General features: G+C 41.8%; 1 protein-coding gene across 2 annotated transcripts in view; it reads right to left on the reverse strand.

Moving 5' to 3' along the window:
- Positions 1–14,517, reverse strand: part of Afg3l2 (AFG3 like matrix AAA peptidase subunit 2) — a 132,709-nt gene that overhangs the window by 77,466 nt on the left and 40,726 nt on the right. The window contains exons 4-6 of one of the 2 annotated variants that reach the window (XM_075672729.1): positions 12,388–12,547; positions 8,869–8,943; positions 4,152–4,276 (exon numbers count right to left, since the gene is read on the reverse strand). In XM_075672729.1, the coding sequence (XP_075528844.1) occupies positions 4,152–4,276; positions 8,869–8,943; positions 12,388–12,547 (360 nt within the window). Of the gene's footprint in view, positions 1–4,151; positions 4,277–8,868; positions 8,944–12,387; positions 12,551–14,517 lie in introns of both variants that reach the window. The other variant, XM_075672720.1, reaches the window with a different exon arrangement.

The following is a 14,517-nucleotide window of genomic DNA, read 5'->3' on the forward strand; positions in this document are numbered from 1 at the left end:
CGCTGTGTGGCTCGGTACGGTGTCATGGTTCAGTCGCCAATTGTTGGCGATGGCTGGGCGGACATGAACAATGCGTTTTGGGAGTCTTTTGAGGACTTCCACGTTAAAAAGCTGCATTAATTGTTTGTCCAGGTGGTACGAACTCTTTGTGGATGACTCCATGTCAATCAAAAAAGCACACGAGCATGGACTTTTGCTTGCATTTTCTCATTCGTGCTTTCTTGGAGCGTGGGGAAGGAGGGGTGAGGCATTCTAAGCTCTGCCGCTTGCTCTCCGGGTCGTAATCAAACACCCACGTCTCGTCACCGGTCATTACATTGTCCAAAAAGTCGGGGTCCTCCTTCACATGATGAAGAAGAACCTGGCAGATCGCTTTCCGGTTGGCCTTTTGCTCCTCTGACAACACTCGCGGCACGAACTTCGCGCACACTTTCCTCATGGCTAAGTTTTCTGTCATGATCTCAAAAACTTGGGTTTGAGGAATTCTCAAGTCATCAGCAATCATTTTGATACTCATCCTACGATCACTGTTCAGCAAATTTTTCACTTGCGACACATTTTCGTTGGTCTTACTGGTCGAAGGGTGTCCAGAGCGGCTGTCGTCTTTGACTCTTTCCCTACCTCCTCGGAACAGCTTCTGCCACTCAAAAGCAGCTGATCTACGTATTGCAGCATCGCTGTAGGCCTCCTTAATCACGTCGTGAGTCTCTTTGCCCGTTTTACCAAGCTTTACACAAAATTTGATCCCATATCGCTGATCCAGTAAAGGCTCCATGATTCTCCGTGATGAGGTGTTTCGACAGGGGTTCACAGTACAAGCAACCTACTCTCTTCAACAGCTGAGAGCAGACCGTCGATTTTGTAGCGTAAAGCTACACTACGCAGGTTGGAGCCGAGCTTCGCGTGTGTGTGCGCCTGCCATACTGCGCATGCGTCGCCCTCGCCGCCGCCGACTGTGGCGCATTCCAGAGGTGTGACGTCGCAGTCTCCGCAGACGCGCCGGTGCCGTGTGCGTCCGCTGCTGCATTTACGATTGCGGCACCGCGTGGCCCTGCGCATGAGTGAGGAGGGCGCACCGTGCATCTAAATGCGCGGGAGAGACGGTTGATACAGCGCTCTCGACATGGAGGTTAAGGAGAGTCAAGCCGCTGCCAGTCGGCGCAAAAGGCTGGAAAGCTTAGAACGACCGAAAGCTGAGCTAGTTGGTAAGGATTCATTATGCAAAATAGAAGTGAGGCGTGCAGACAGGACACAAGAGTAGAGAAGTGGACAACACGAACGCCGGAACGCTGGACAGCCTAAATTCTTCAGACCCCGAGGTTGTCGCTTGGCAGTTGCCCATCAAGCATCGAAAGAGCAAGCATGCAAAGACAAAACATGCGGTCGAGACGCCGGAGCAACGCGAAGACCGCATAGCGAAAAGACGTCGCCAAGAAGTTCAACGCCGTGCTATGGCCTCCCAACAACAGCGGCAGGATCAAGAGAGTGTCACAGACGATCCCCAAGACTCGTCGGTGCACTGAACATGCTATGAAACTCTGTGGAAGTATGAGTGCGTCTACACTCTTCCTCTCGGACTTTGTGAACAACCTGTTTGGACACATTTGTGACGTATGTGAAAGACTGTGGCATTTGAATTACAAGGCCAAACAAGGCCATAGCCGGATAAGCTAAGGTTAGCAAGCAAGGCAAGAGATTAACCAAGCGTAACCGTACCTTTACGCTACGTATATCCTGGCATAGCTGAGCTAAGACAGTGCCAATTTTTTTTTCTCAGCGTTCCCAATATCCCCCCAATATCCTGCGTGTGCAGTCCGCCTTTCGCCCGCCCAGGAAAAACCTCGCTGTGTCTGTGTATCTGTTTCTTTCTTCGTCCTCGTCCAGTCGCGCTTATACACACTACCATGGATTCTAACCAACTAGCCCGCCAACGTGTTTTAACCAGTCCTACTACTTTCGGAACAAACCCTGTACACGACACATATGTGCAGATATGAATTTTTTGCTGTTTTGACATTATTTTATATCATCGATGCACCTTTTCCCCAATATTTGACAATAACAATGTTCTGCAGCTGTACATGTCGATGTAAACAAGTGCACTGCTCGAAGACTTCTCAAATACGTGAAATGTCTAAATAATGTGTAAAAAGAATACAAAAAGCAAGCTTTAAGTGCAGAAATCAGTGCCAAATTCCAAGGCAGCTACGTCACCAAACGGAACTCAGTGTGCCTTCATCGGCCGCACTGTTTGCACAGCAGCGCACTCAGGTCTGCGCACCCAGTAGGCGGTGAGTGCTACATGGTGTCCAGGAATGACATGCTGCCTCGAAGTAGCCATTAATAATGATTCGCGATCCACGAAACGCACAACCGATGTGCACTCAACGTGAGTGCAGGTACACGATTCAACCGGCGAAAGCCCCAGGACCCTTACAAAACGTTTTCAGCAGCAAGCAGCAGAGGGCAGCACAGGAAAATGAAAAAGGCAGGTTTGCAGCCGGCATCTGGCTACTACTGCATTGCATGCGAGATGGCTCAACTTTATCACACACTTCGCAGCCTGGATGCTGCAAATGGCAGCTTATCTTTTTTTTTTTTGAGCAAATTTATGCAATGAAAAATGGTGTTCTCGAAATGGTGTATCCTACAATTGTCGGTGGTTGTTTAAGTACTGTACACTACACCTCTCTCCTCTCTTTTTGCCCCTATATCCCCTTCCCCATAGCAGGGTAGCAAACTGTATGTGCGCCTGATTAATCACCCAACCTTTGCTCTCTTTTCTCTCTCTCTCTCTCGCACTTTCTGCAAGTGATTGGAAAAGGTTGCATGCAATGCACTGCCGCACGCACGCATCATGAAAAATTATGTTGTAATATGCATTATCTAGACAGGATTGCCCAAAATTTTGTCTGCAAATTACATAGCGGAGAAGTGCATTCGCTCAAAGTGCATTTCCCGTGTGACAGAGGTATAACATGCTACAAGGAAACAATCCTGAAGACATGGTATGTCCAAACAAAATTGTTGTTCGTGAGGCGGCTTGCAAGGCTGTAACGAAGGCTCACGTGCTGCCTCGTGCACATGAGGCCTTAGGTAGCCTCACATGCACAGATATAATGAGCAATGCAGTAACTTTATCCACAATATTTTCCAGCCATTCAAGCATCTGCAGGTAACGTGCGTGGTCGGAAATTTGGGAATCGGAGTAAAGACAGCATGCAGTTAAATACCCAGTAGTGGACTGGCAAAAATATTTATTGAGTATATACATTTGTTGTATGTCTCAGCATAATTCCTTAACCATGTATTGTTTGCATTTTTATATTATTAAAATATACTAATCATGAGACGGAGGAGCTCGGGTATGCTTCATTCTTTGATTTTGCTGAGCTGGTTGAGGCAATACTCCCGATACATGAGCATTTGAGCAAATTTTCAAATGTGACCTATGTGCCCTTTCCAGTGCTCCTGCGGTTGAAAAAAGCCTTTCTGTGTCGCTTGAAACCAGGAGGACAATTAACTTTTTCGCCAGGTAGCCAAGGACTGGGTGTTTCAACTCATTCGATTTCCATGTAATTAAGAGTATATTCTTCAACAAACAGGGGTTTATCGAAATAAATGTCGACTTCTGTTTCTCTGATTTCCGACGATCATAATGTGCTGTCGCCTAACTGCTTGTCATGGAAATCGAACAGTGAGCTGCTGCTCTGCCATTTATGATATTAGTCGGTTAACAGTTAGCTTCGACGTACATCTGCACTAGAGAGATTTCATGCCAGCACGCGTCAAGTTTACCACACATATGAACCGAGTGACTTTTGTGTACTTCAACAATATGAATCGCCTTTTCCTCATTTGACCTCGCATCGTCATCACACTCTCCCTCGTCTTCAATCACCTCACCACGTGAGGGTGAGGACAGATAGGGGGAGGAAGGCCCTCGTGAGGGCTCGTCCTCGTGAGGGTGCCCATGTCTGGTGCTGAATAGGTAGGAAAAAGCTGAATTTTCTTATACAGCCCAAACTCAGAAGCACAAGCAAAGGGATATTATCAAGCAATTAAAATGACTGTATGCTTTGCACAACTATAGACTAAACACAGATACAAATTTTAAAAATGCAAGGTCTGGCAGCCTTTTATTGTCTTACCCATCCATCTCATTCTTGTAGATGACGGGAACAAAGTTGGGTGGCTCTATGTTGAACTCCAGCTGAACATTTTCCAGGTTTCTCTCAAAAGTGTCCACACTTCCAATGTTGAACCAGAGAACATTCTGAATAAAGAGCATGTAAATAACACATGTAAGCTACAAAACTTTGCATTGTTCACACAGCGCTTTCCTGGTTCAGAGAAAATTATTTCAAGCTCAATGCAAATAAATATCTTGCAATGAGACATGAGTTTTCTTTGATATGACATCCTCTCAATTACAATTATGTTACATAATATAATTTACACAATAATTATTTTACATATAATGACAATATTATAGTACAGAAGCCTGCACATTTTATTTATTGTACACACTTGCTGTCAGCAAAAATCATTTTATTCCCATAAAGCAAATCCCCTAACACCGTCAGTATCAGGGTTGTTAAGTACTGCTATTTTCCAGCGGCTTAAAGAGAACAAAGTTACAAGCAGTGCATACAATGCATGCAGCAGGGTGATTTCAAGAGAGATCAAACATGCATGTCCGCTTAATATTTTTGTTTTGTCTGCGTTTTCATATGACATGTAGGAATATTCAAAATGCACGGAACGGAAAATTTTATTCCCGAAAAGCAATCCCAGCAAGCCAAAAGAAATATTTGAAAGTGGTGGCGTGAGCATCTTCCTATTGCTTACCACAATATTTTCCGATTTCATGGAAGAAATAAATACAAGCTAAAAATACTGTGTTGAATGTTTCTGCTCATTCTAATATGCTTCACAGTAAATTAGTTCTATGTGTTTTTTTATGCTGTCCACAAATGAAAAAAAATATAAAAAATTCTAAACATGGCCCAAATTAGAAAATTTTGTAACTTTGATGCATCTTGGCATGCTTTCTATTTCGCACAGAGACTTGAAAAAAGTCTCAAACATAGAATGTTCTCTTTGCAACATTTATGCAAAATATCATTTTCTTACATGATACACGAGAAGTAAAAAATAGTTAAATAAACAAGATTTTTCAAAAGCTCATTTTCAAAAAATTTTGGATGGAAGTCCACTTATGTCGGGCAAAACGTGGGTGCGATAATATGTTGCCTTATTTGCTTTATTCACAAAATATAATGGGCCAAAGTGGCCCGTGTTGAGCATGCTGGCTTCCTGAGTTGTGGAATGGGCGCCCCCATGCAATTCCGATTCCATCCTGGGGAATTAGAACTTGCCACAATTCCATTCCTTTCAGTTCCTCGCAATGAAAAACTTAGCCCATTCCCACTCCGGGAATGGCCGGGCAGTTCAATCCCATTCTTGTAATTCCTCAACATAGGAAAGGCATCTTGATAGTTTTATCGAGTTACCGATGAATACCCCATAAAGCTGGTGTCATCAGACGCGTAACTGCAAAAATATGCAAAGCATGTTACCAAGGTCGAGGGATAGTAGCTTGGCGACATATCTCGTGCAGTACAACCACTCTACTAATTCACTACTAATTTGCCCACTGTGCGGGCAAATGAGAACGGGTGGACGACGGGTGCGATGGTAGAAGAGTGGGTGAAGATTGTGTGGCAATGGCGTCCAGGAGCCCTTTTGACAAAGAACTCGCTCCTTGTCGTCGACCCTTACTGTGGGCACTTGACCGACAACGTGAAGGCTGCGCTCGCCCAAGCGAACACGGACCTCGCTGTCGTACCGGGCGGAATAACAAGCCAGTTGCAGCCACTTGATGTCTGCATCAACAAACCTTCCAAGGATCCTCTGTGGAAATATTACACGGACTGGTTGACTGACGAAGACCACATGCTAACGGCAACGGGCCGCATCAAATGTGCATCACTATCGCAGCTGGCGGGCTGGGTAGCTGCAGCGTGGGACGACATCCCAGGTACTTTGATCGTCCATGCCTTTAAAAAGTGCAGCATATCTAATGCGCTTGACGGTACCGAAGATAGTGCACTGCTTGAAGACGACAGTGACAAGGAACACAGAAACGAGGACATTGAATGAGCTCAGCTCTGCACGTTCAGATTCAATAAATGCTGTTTGCATTTTGTGAATGCTGTCCTCGCTTTTTTTGTTCGGCCTACATTCGAGGTAGCATATATATATATATATATATATATATATATATATATATATATATATATATATATATATATATATATTGTTGACTTCGGACTTTAGGGGGTCGGCTTAGAATCGGGGTCGGCCTAGATTCGAGTAAATACGGTATATGTCTCCATTCATTCGACACATGAGATGGTCTCCCAACTTCATATGCCTGCTGCAGCTATCGAGCAACGTCACCAGCAGGAGTCAGTGGAGTGTAAATCAGTGCCGCATGTTTCGGGAATTCCGTCGTGGCATGTGTGGATGTGCGCCCACGATCAGTCAAGCAGACAAGTGCTGTCTGCTGCGAGAACTGCCACTAGCCAGCTGACGGTGATTAAACCGTTTTAAATACTAACTGCAAAGGACACGCAAAAATTTGTTTTGAGCACCACTAGTAGTGTTGAGTTTGTTCTCTCTTGCGTCCCAGAAAACAATGCCGAAAACATATTCTCTGTTTGCTACAATAAAAAACTCAGGTAAACCTTCCTTCATTTGTGGCAACCGTCGCCTTTTCTTTTTTTTTTAAACAGAGTAAATGTTAACAAACCAGAATGAGTCATCGCGGCACTAAAGCCAGCACACTCAACATGGACCACTTCGGACCATTATATTTTGTGAATAAAGCAAATGAGGAAACATATTAGCATACCCATGTTTTGCCTGACGTAAGCGCACTTCCATCTAAAAGTTTTTTTAAAATTGGAACTGCAGTTTTTATTATTTTTTTTTAAATGAGTTTTTTTGAAAAATTTTCTTGAACTATTTTTTTCTCTTGTGTTTCTTGTACGGAGATAATATCTTGCATAAAGGTTGCAAAGAGAACATTCTTGACGCTTTTTTCAAGTTTCTGTGTGAAATAGAAAGCGTGCCAAGAGCCATCAAAGTTACAAAATTTTGTCTGATTTGAGCCATGTTTGGAATTTTTTAAATTTTGTTGATCTGTGGACAGCATGAAAAAAACGCATGGAACTAATTTACTGTTTAGTGTGTTAAAATGAGCAGGAAAGTTTCTCGACACAATATGTTTTAGTTTGCATTTAATTCGGCCATGAAATCGGAAAATGTTGTGGTAAGCAATACGAGGACGCTTGCGCCGCCACTTTCAAATATTTCTTTTGGCTTTCTGGGAACACTTTTCGGGAATAAAATTTTATGTTCCATACAGTTTGAATATTCCTACATGGCCTATAAAAAGCCAGACAACACAAAAATATCAGGCGGACATGGATGCTTGATCTCTCGTGGAATAACCCTGCTGCACTGTATGCCCTTCTTGTAACTTTGCTGTCTTTAGGCCGCTGGAAAAAAGCTGTACTTAACAACAGTGATACTGAAGGTGTTAGGGGATTTGCTTCATGTCAATAAAATGGTTTTTGCTGACAGCAAGTGTGTACAATAAATAAGATGTATTGGCTTTTGTACTGTTGTCATAGGTAAAAAAAAAATTTCACAGTTCCGCCCGAAAGGCGAAACATCGATTGCGATAGCAAATTAGTAGATAGCTGTACGAAGTAAGGATAGTAGTTTTATCGGCCGTGTAAACTTGTAAACATTCGCTTAGTAACTAAATTAACAATGATAAAATGTGTAAGCGTGGCTCAACGAGGACGTAGAAAGAAACATGTCTTCGTGTGTCTGCTTCTTTCTACGTCCTTGTTCAGTTGTGCTGACCCATTCTATCAAGGATTCAAACCAACTAGCCCGTCAACATGTTTTAATAAGTTAACCAGGCCGCGTTCCTCACTCGAGCATGCAAGATTGAACCGGATTCGCCGGCTCACCCTCACACGCTTTCACTCATACGGAACCTCACGGCAACGCCGATGGCAGAAATGCTCCTGGAGTGTCTATGCAGTTTGCCATCGCAATAATTATTGTCGAAATTATGTAATATAATTATAATTGAGAGGATGTGATATCAAAAAAAGCTAGTGTCTCACTGCGAGAGATTTGTTTGCATTGAGCGTGAAATAATTTTCTCTGAACCAGGAAAGTGTTGACAGCAAGCGTGTACAATAAATAAAATTATCGGTGATGGCTACTACAGTTGGGGGAAGATGGTTCCATCCCTGGGAAGTACAAGGGATGAAGAACTGAAAGAAAGACTTCTATTTGTTCTTGAATTGAAAATTTGCCATCTGATTTTTTTTGCAAATACAACTCCGTTACATCAAGATTCAACTGTATCAATGCCTCAACATATGACAATGATAGGAATGTAAACCAAAAATATGTGTCAATACTCAAACTGCATGTGCTGAAATGAGTTAACAAGTAGCACTATTTTCCTGTAATGAAAGCAAGAATAAGTGAGTCTGATGACTGAGGCACATTTGATAACATCAAACCTGTAGGAAAATAATAGATCTCTCCATCTTTGCCGCTGTGCCAACCTAAGCACCATAGCAAAGATGGTAACTTAGGCACAGCCTATGTTGCCAAGCACAGTCCATACACATAATATGGCCCATAATACGCCAAGCACAGCCCATACATACATGCCTGCCAAATTACGAAATAATCTGCACCCAAACGCCTCAATTTAAAAGCAACAATGCAGTGCAGCCAAGTGTTGGGGACATCGCAAGATATACTTACATTTCCATCAATTTGGTTTCCTGGAAGAAGTCTGACTCGCACCCACTTTTTGTTGATGACTTCAAGTTTTTCAACCTGAAAAAAAAATCATCTTCTGAATGATGGAAGCATAAATATTCAAGTGAACTACATGGACACCTTACTGTCATTTCAGATGAAACTAGAGCAAATGTGCGTCAGGCATTTCAACATTTTGTGGCATATTTAAACAGTTTTTTGTTTTTCTTTCTTAAGCAATAATGGAAAATAAGCTGTGTATGCTCCGATTACTTATGTGCCTACGAAAAATATTGTTTTTTTATCACTGCTTGAGCGATAACATTCCTTTTCTTAGAATGTATGCTAAATGTGTTGAGCTAAGACAAGTGGAAAACGATACACAATTAATTATCACTCATATATTATTATTTTTTATTACTGGTTCCACCTCTCTGATAGATATTAGTACCCATTATTTATGCAAGCCTAAGCACTAACAGTATCTAAGTTTCTATAATAAAGAAAGCAAATGAGTTGCCCTTCCATAAATATGAATAAAGGAATATCTTAAGACATTTGTTTCTTCCACACAATAAAAGATGAAACACGATACCAGGTGTTAAAGGGACACTAAACGCAAATACTAAGCTGACGTGGACTGTTTAAATACCGTTCCAGAAACCTCGCAACACTTGTTTCACGGCAAGAAAAGACTTGGTTTATGAGAAAATTGCATCTGAAGGGTCCGAATGCCTTTTTCCAAGTTCAAATCTCCCGCCACCCAACCGGAAGAGTACATACACTATTACCACCCTTTGCTATGATCAGTGAGTAAAACCCCGCCCGACAGACGGCGCTACCGAGCCAAGACAAGAATGGTGGATTCACTGCTGCAGCTGTTCTTTGGTCAAGTGGTGTAGACCTTCCGTCATACTGCGACATCACATGGAAGTTGAATTCTCTGCTACTTGCAGTTTGTGATAGTTTCACGAGCCAGAAAAACCAGCGCAGCACTGCGTGATAACAAAACTAGTCAAATGCGAAAGCGTGGGCGGCGCGGAGTTGAACGAAAATGAAACCTTTCGACCATGCGCGTCGTTGTCAAGGGTAATTTCAATAAGTTCTTTTTTATAAGAAATGAAATAGAACTGGGCAAGTAGCATTTTATTTCGTCTTATTATACAATACAAGGATGTTTTTTGCAACGAATGGTTGAGTACTAGCGACAGAATTTAACTGAGGAGTGCTTTCATCATCGGACAAGTGCTTGAATGTCCCAGGGGAGTCTCTAACCATGTCCTGCATTTACCTCAATTTCTCTATTATTAAGTCTCTGTTTGCGATAATATTGACGCCTTAGAGATTCTCGAGCACTAATCTATCACTTTAGCTTGACTTAATATTTGCCTTTAGTGTCCCTTTAAAGAAATGTTTTTCATAAAGCACAGCTGAAACATAAGTAGTTGTCCATATTTTAGACATGCAACCATATATAAATGCTTTGCACAACACAAAAACTAGTATTTCGGCCTGTGAGGTTCTGACTCATATAGCTATAGCTGACGCAATGGAGATGTCCACAGAGATGCTGCTACAGGCACTGCAGTACACATGCAATTCCAATGGCAACAACCACACCCCTCTGTGGCGGCAGGTATTAACTCATAAAAAGATGGCTTTCTTGTCTGCCTTAAAGGGACACTAAAGGAAAATATTAAGTCATGCTAAAGTGATAAATTAGTGCTTGAAATATCTAAGGCGTCAATATTATCACGAGCGAAGCCTAAATAACCGAGAAACTGAGGTAAATGCAGGACATGAATAGAGACTCCCTCGGAAGATTCAAGTACTTGCCCGATGATGAAAGCACTCCTCAGTTCAATTCTATCACTAGTACTCAACCACTCGTTGCAAAAAACATCATTGTATTGTATTATCAGACAAAATAAGATGCTACATATCCAGTTCTATTTCATTTTTAGAAAAAGAACTAATTGAAATTACCTTTGACAACGACGCAGGCGGTTGAAAGGTTTCATTTTCGCTTGACTCTGTACCGCCCACGCTTTTGCGTTTTAGCAGTTTCATTATCGCGTAGCGCTGCACTGGTTTTGCTGGCTCACGAAACTCGCACAAACTTCAAGTAGCAGAGCATTCAACTTCCATATTATGTGGAAGAACGCCTGAACGGTTTACGCCACTTTATCAAAAAGCAGCTGCAGCGGCAAATCCTCAGCTCTGTCTTGGCTCTGTGCCGCCATCTGTTGGGCACCGTTTTACTCACCAACGGCAGCAAAGGGTGGTGATGGCGCATGCAACGTCACCACTCCCCTGGTTGAGTGACAGGAGATTTCAATTTCGATAAAGGTATTCGGACCCTCCAGATGCAGTTTTCTCATAAAATAAGTCCTTTCTTGGCATGAAACAAGCTTTGCGTGGTTTCTGAAATGGTATTTAAAGAGTCCGCGTCAACTTATTTGCCTTTAGTGTCCCTTTAATAATTGTAAATACAACTCGAAAAAAGACACCAAACTTTATTCTGCATGCAAAACTTTGCTCCCTTTGCAATTTATGATCTCAAAAGTGAGCCCATATGCTTAAGCTACATGCAGATGAAAACTTCAAAAATTTATTAGCTCGAATACGGATGGTTACATTCTCAAAACAAACATAAGCAGGCAGGTAGGAAGATGTAGTTTCGTGGAAAAAAGGCAACCGAGCCCTCCTCATGCTAAACAAAGAAACTAAGGCCACCTTACACTATCTTGTGCCTAAGCAATTGTAAAACGGTAGAATTCCAACACAGCTAGAATCATAGAAATACAAAAAAGCAAATTTAATCGAATAGTTTTCAAAGCAGTTAGGCTGTCTGTAATTTTTTTTTTTATGGCCTGAATACCCCTAAATATCCTGCACTGTTTCATGCAGTGGACTCTTGCAATATCATGCACTGTTTCACTGAAGAGAGGTGTACTCTTGGATCACAGGAAAGTGGTTTCAAATATCACTATGCTGGAGGAATTAAGCAGCCATTATTGCCATTTTATATGCTTCAGATGACCAATTACAGAAACATTGTTACACTGCCCACTTTTGCCTATAATATTTACAAATGGTCCAGTGAAATGCAACTCAGCTAACCTCAACGAAACGTCATCAACACTTTATTGCCATCTAACAAGGTCCATTTCTTCTCATGAACACTGTTAGCTAAGTCAGTTATGGCTGTTGTCCCAAAATTTTTTCAGTATGCTATTTTATATGAAATCCCACCTCTTCAAAACACAAATAATACCAGAACACACAATGCCTTCCCGCACTCAATGGCTGATGGAAGCAGTGGCAGAGCCCTGCCACCAAAAGCACAATAGACACGTAGCAGAGCTGCCTGCAAGATAACAGTGAATGCCCTTGATAGATGTATGAAGTAACTGCTTGCTAAAATGTTCATGTCTGAATGATTAATTATACAAATATAGCGCCAATAATACACAAAATATTCTTCGTGAGAATCAGGTTTACTGAATGCAAAAAACTCACTATGCCACGAGCCAAGTAGGCATTGACAAAGTCTTTCCACGTTATCTCCTTGTACCGCATCTCGTTAAAAGCAAGCAGGCCCAGGATACCCAAGGTGGTAACAAGGGCCACAGTCATCATGCGATTCTGGTCATCCGGGTTGAAAGGGTTGCGACCACTCCTGCTGGATGATGCATCAGAGCAAAATTTTACCTTCACATCTAAGGCAAAACACAGGATGTATATAGGATGAAATACTGCTGTAAATAACTCATTGAAAAAGAAACTCGATGTAATAATGAATTCAAAGGTTCCATAAGAGTGCTTGAAACAAGAAGCAATGACTGATTGGTTGTTTGTGCAGTGTAAGCAGCAAGACATGAACTCAGCTTTTAGTTTAATGCGCTTCTTGAGTATATTACCTATCCAAACTCCGCTTAATTTACACGGAGGCACAATAAGCAACATGCCAAAAAAGTGCCACATGAAAGTATTTTTACTTGCGATAGCAAGTTATACCTAATCAATGAATGAATTCTGGGGTTTTACGTGGCAAAAACTCGATTTGATTACGAGGCACACAGTAAATGGGGGACTCCAGATTAATTTTGACCACCTGGAGAGCTTTAGCATGCCCCCAATGTACAGGACACGGGCGTTGCATTTTGGCCCCATCAAAATGTGGCCGCTGCGGCCAGGATTAAATCCTACGACCTCATGTTTAGCAGCGCAACACCAAACCTGCTAAGCCACCACAGTGATTGAATTATACTTTATCTTTTCAATGGTTCACGAACCCTTTTGTTTAAAGCCTCTAGTATGTTGTACACACCAGTGAGACACGTAATCATGTGAAATTTCACGTATGATGGCAAGCTATACTTGGTGTTTGCACTGGTTTGTGTGATCTTGTCTGGAGCCTCTTGTAAATCATGTGTCTAATAACAAAAAAAAAAGGAAGAAAAATGGTGAAAAAAAAAGTAAAGGTGGGCTCCAAAATTTCTGAATCAATAGCCATCATTTGTTAAGTACATGCTAGATGGCACCAAAATACAGTACTGCAGCAAACAAAAAGGCTCCACCAAGGTGCACAGTAACTGCACCTTGCTAGTGCAAGTTCATTAATATGCACCAGAAGTAGCAACTGATGAGCAAGAGCACATACACCAAACATATTAACCCTTTAACCTCCAATTTCAATGTGTACTCGTCATAGGAGGTTGTACCAATATTGCCAATGACGAGTCACACTCGTTCAGCTCGATGTTGTGCTGCTCCCACTGCCAAAGACGAGTTACAGTCGGCATTGTGGGAAAGCTGCCCTCAAGAGCAGTTTTTATCACTTTTCTTATTTTTTGGTAATTCTAACCAGAAACAAATCAAGTAATTCATTTCAAAATGAGAATGGCATAGAAAAAATTATGGCTACACAAAAAGAAACAGAAATTTAGTACATTTTTCTGGAATTAATTTCGGGGTTGAAAGGTAAACGTGCTATTGTAAGTTCTTTCAGCCGCAGTTTTATGCTATGAACCTTTTTTCTTCCTATATTTCCATGTGACTGAAAAAATGTATTTACCTCGAATACTGGGACCAGTCAATTTGGTGAGAAAGCCACCCTCTTTAATGCAGTACTAACAATCATCCCCCTGTTTTTACTGCCAACTAACACTGCAATCCTTCTAGATAACAGCAAGTCACCTTTTATAGACATTTGCTGAAATAAGTCTAGCCATATGCATGGTTACATTTAAACATCCTCTGACCTTATGGAACACCACTGCAGCACCACTGTAAGCATCAGCATAATAGCTTCAGAGTGACGATTATCCTTCTCTCAAAATACATTATATGGCAATGCTTTCGGCTTGAACAGTACATAAATGCTGGAAAAGATGTTTCTTCATGAGCACAATTACTCACAATCTTGGCCCAATCCAGAGTGCCGGAATAATTCACAGACCCTAAATTTCACAAAATCTGGAGACATGGATGGCCACTGAACAAAATATGCGTGCTGTTCATAGGACTACTTATGCCACAAACTATGCAATTTGTGAACACCTTGAAAACTGGAAGCTCATAAAAAGTAATTCATTTAAATTAATATTGCAATAAACATTTTTCCAATGATGCTTCTAGGATTCTGAA

The sequence above is a fragment of the Dermacentor variabilis genome, chromosome 1 (assembly GCF_050947875.1).
Source record: "Dermacentor variabilis isolate Ectoservices chromosome 1, ASM5094787v1, whole genome shotgun sequence".
In the NCBI taxonomy this organism is placed as follows: Eukaryota; Metazoa; Arthropoda; class Arachnida; order Ixodida; family Ixodidae; genus Dermacentor; species Dermacentor variabilis.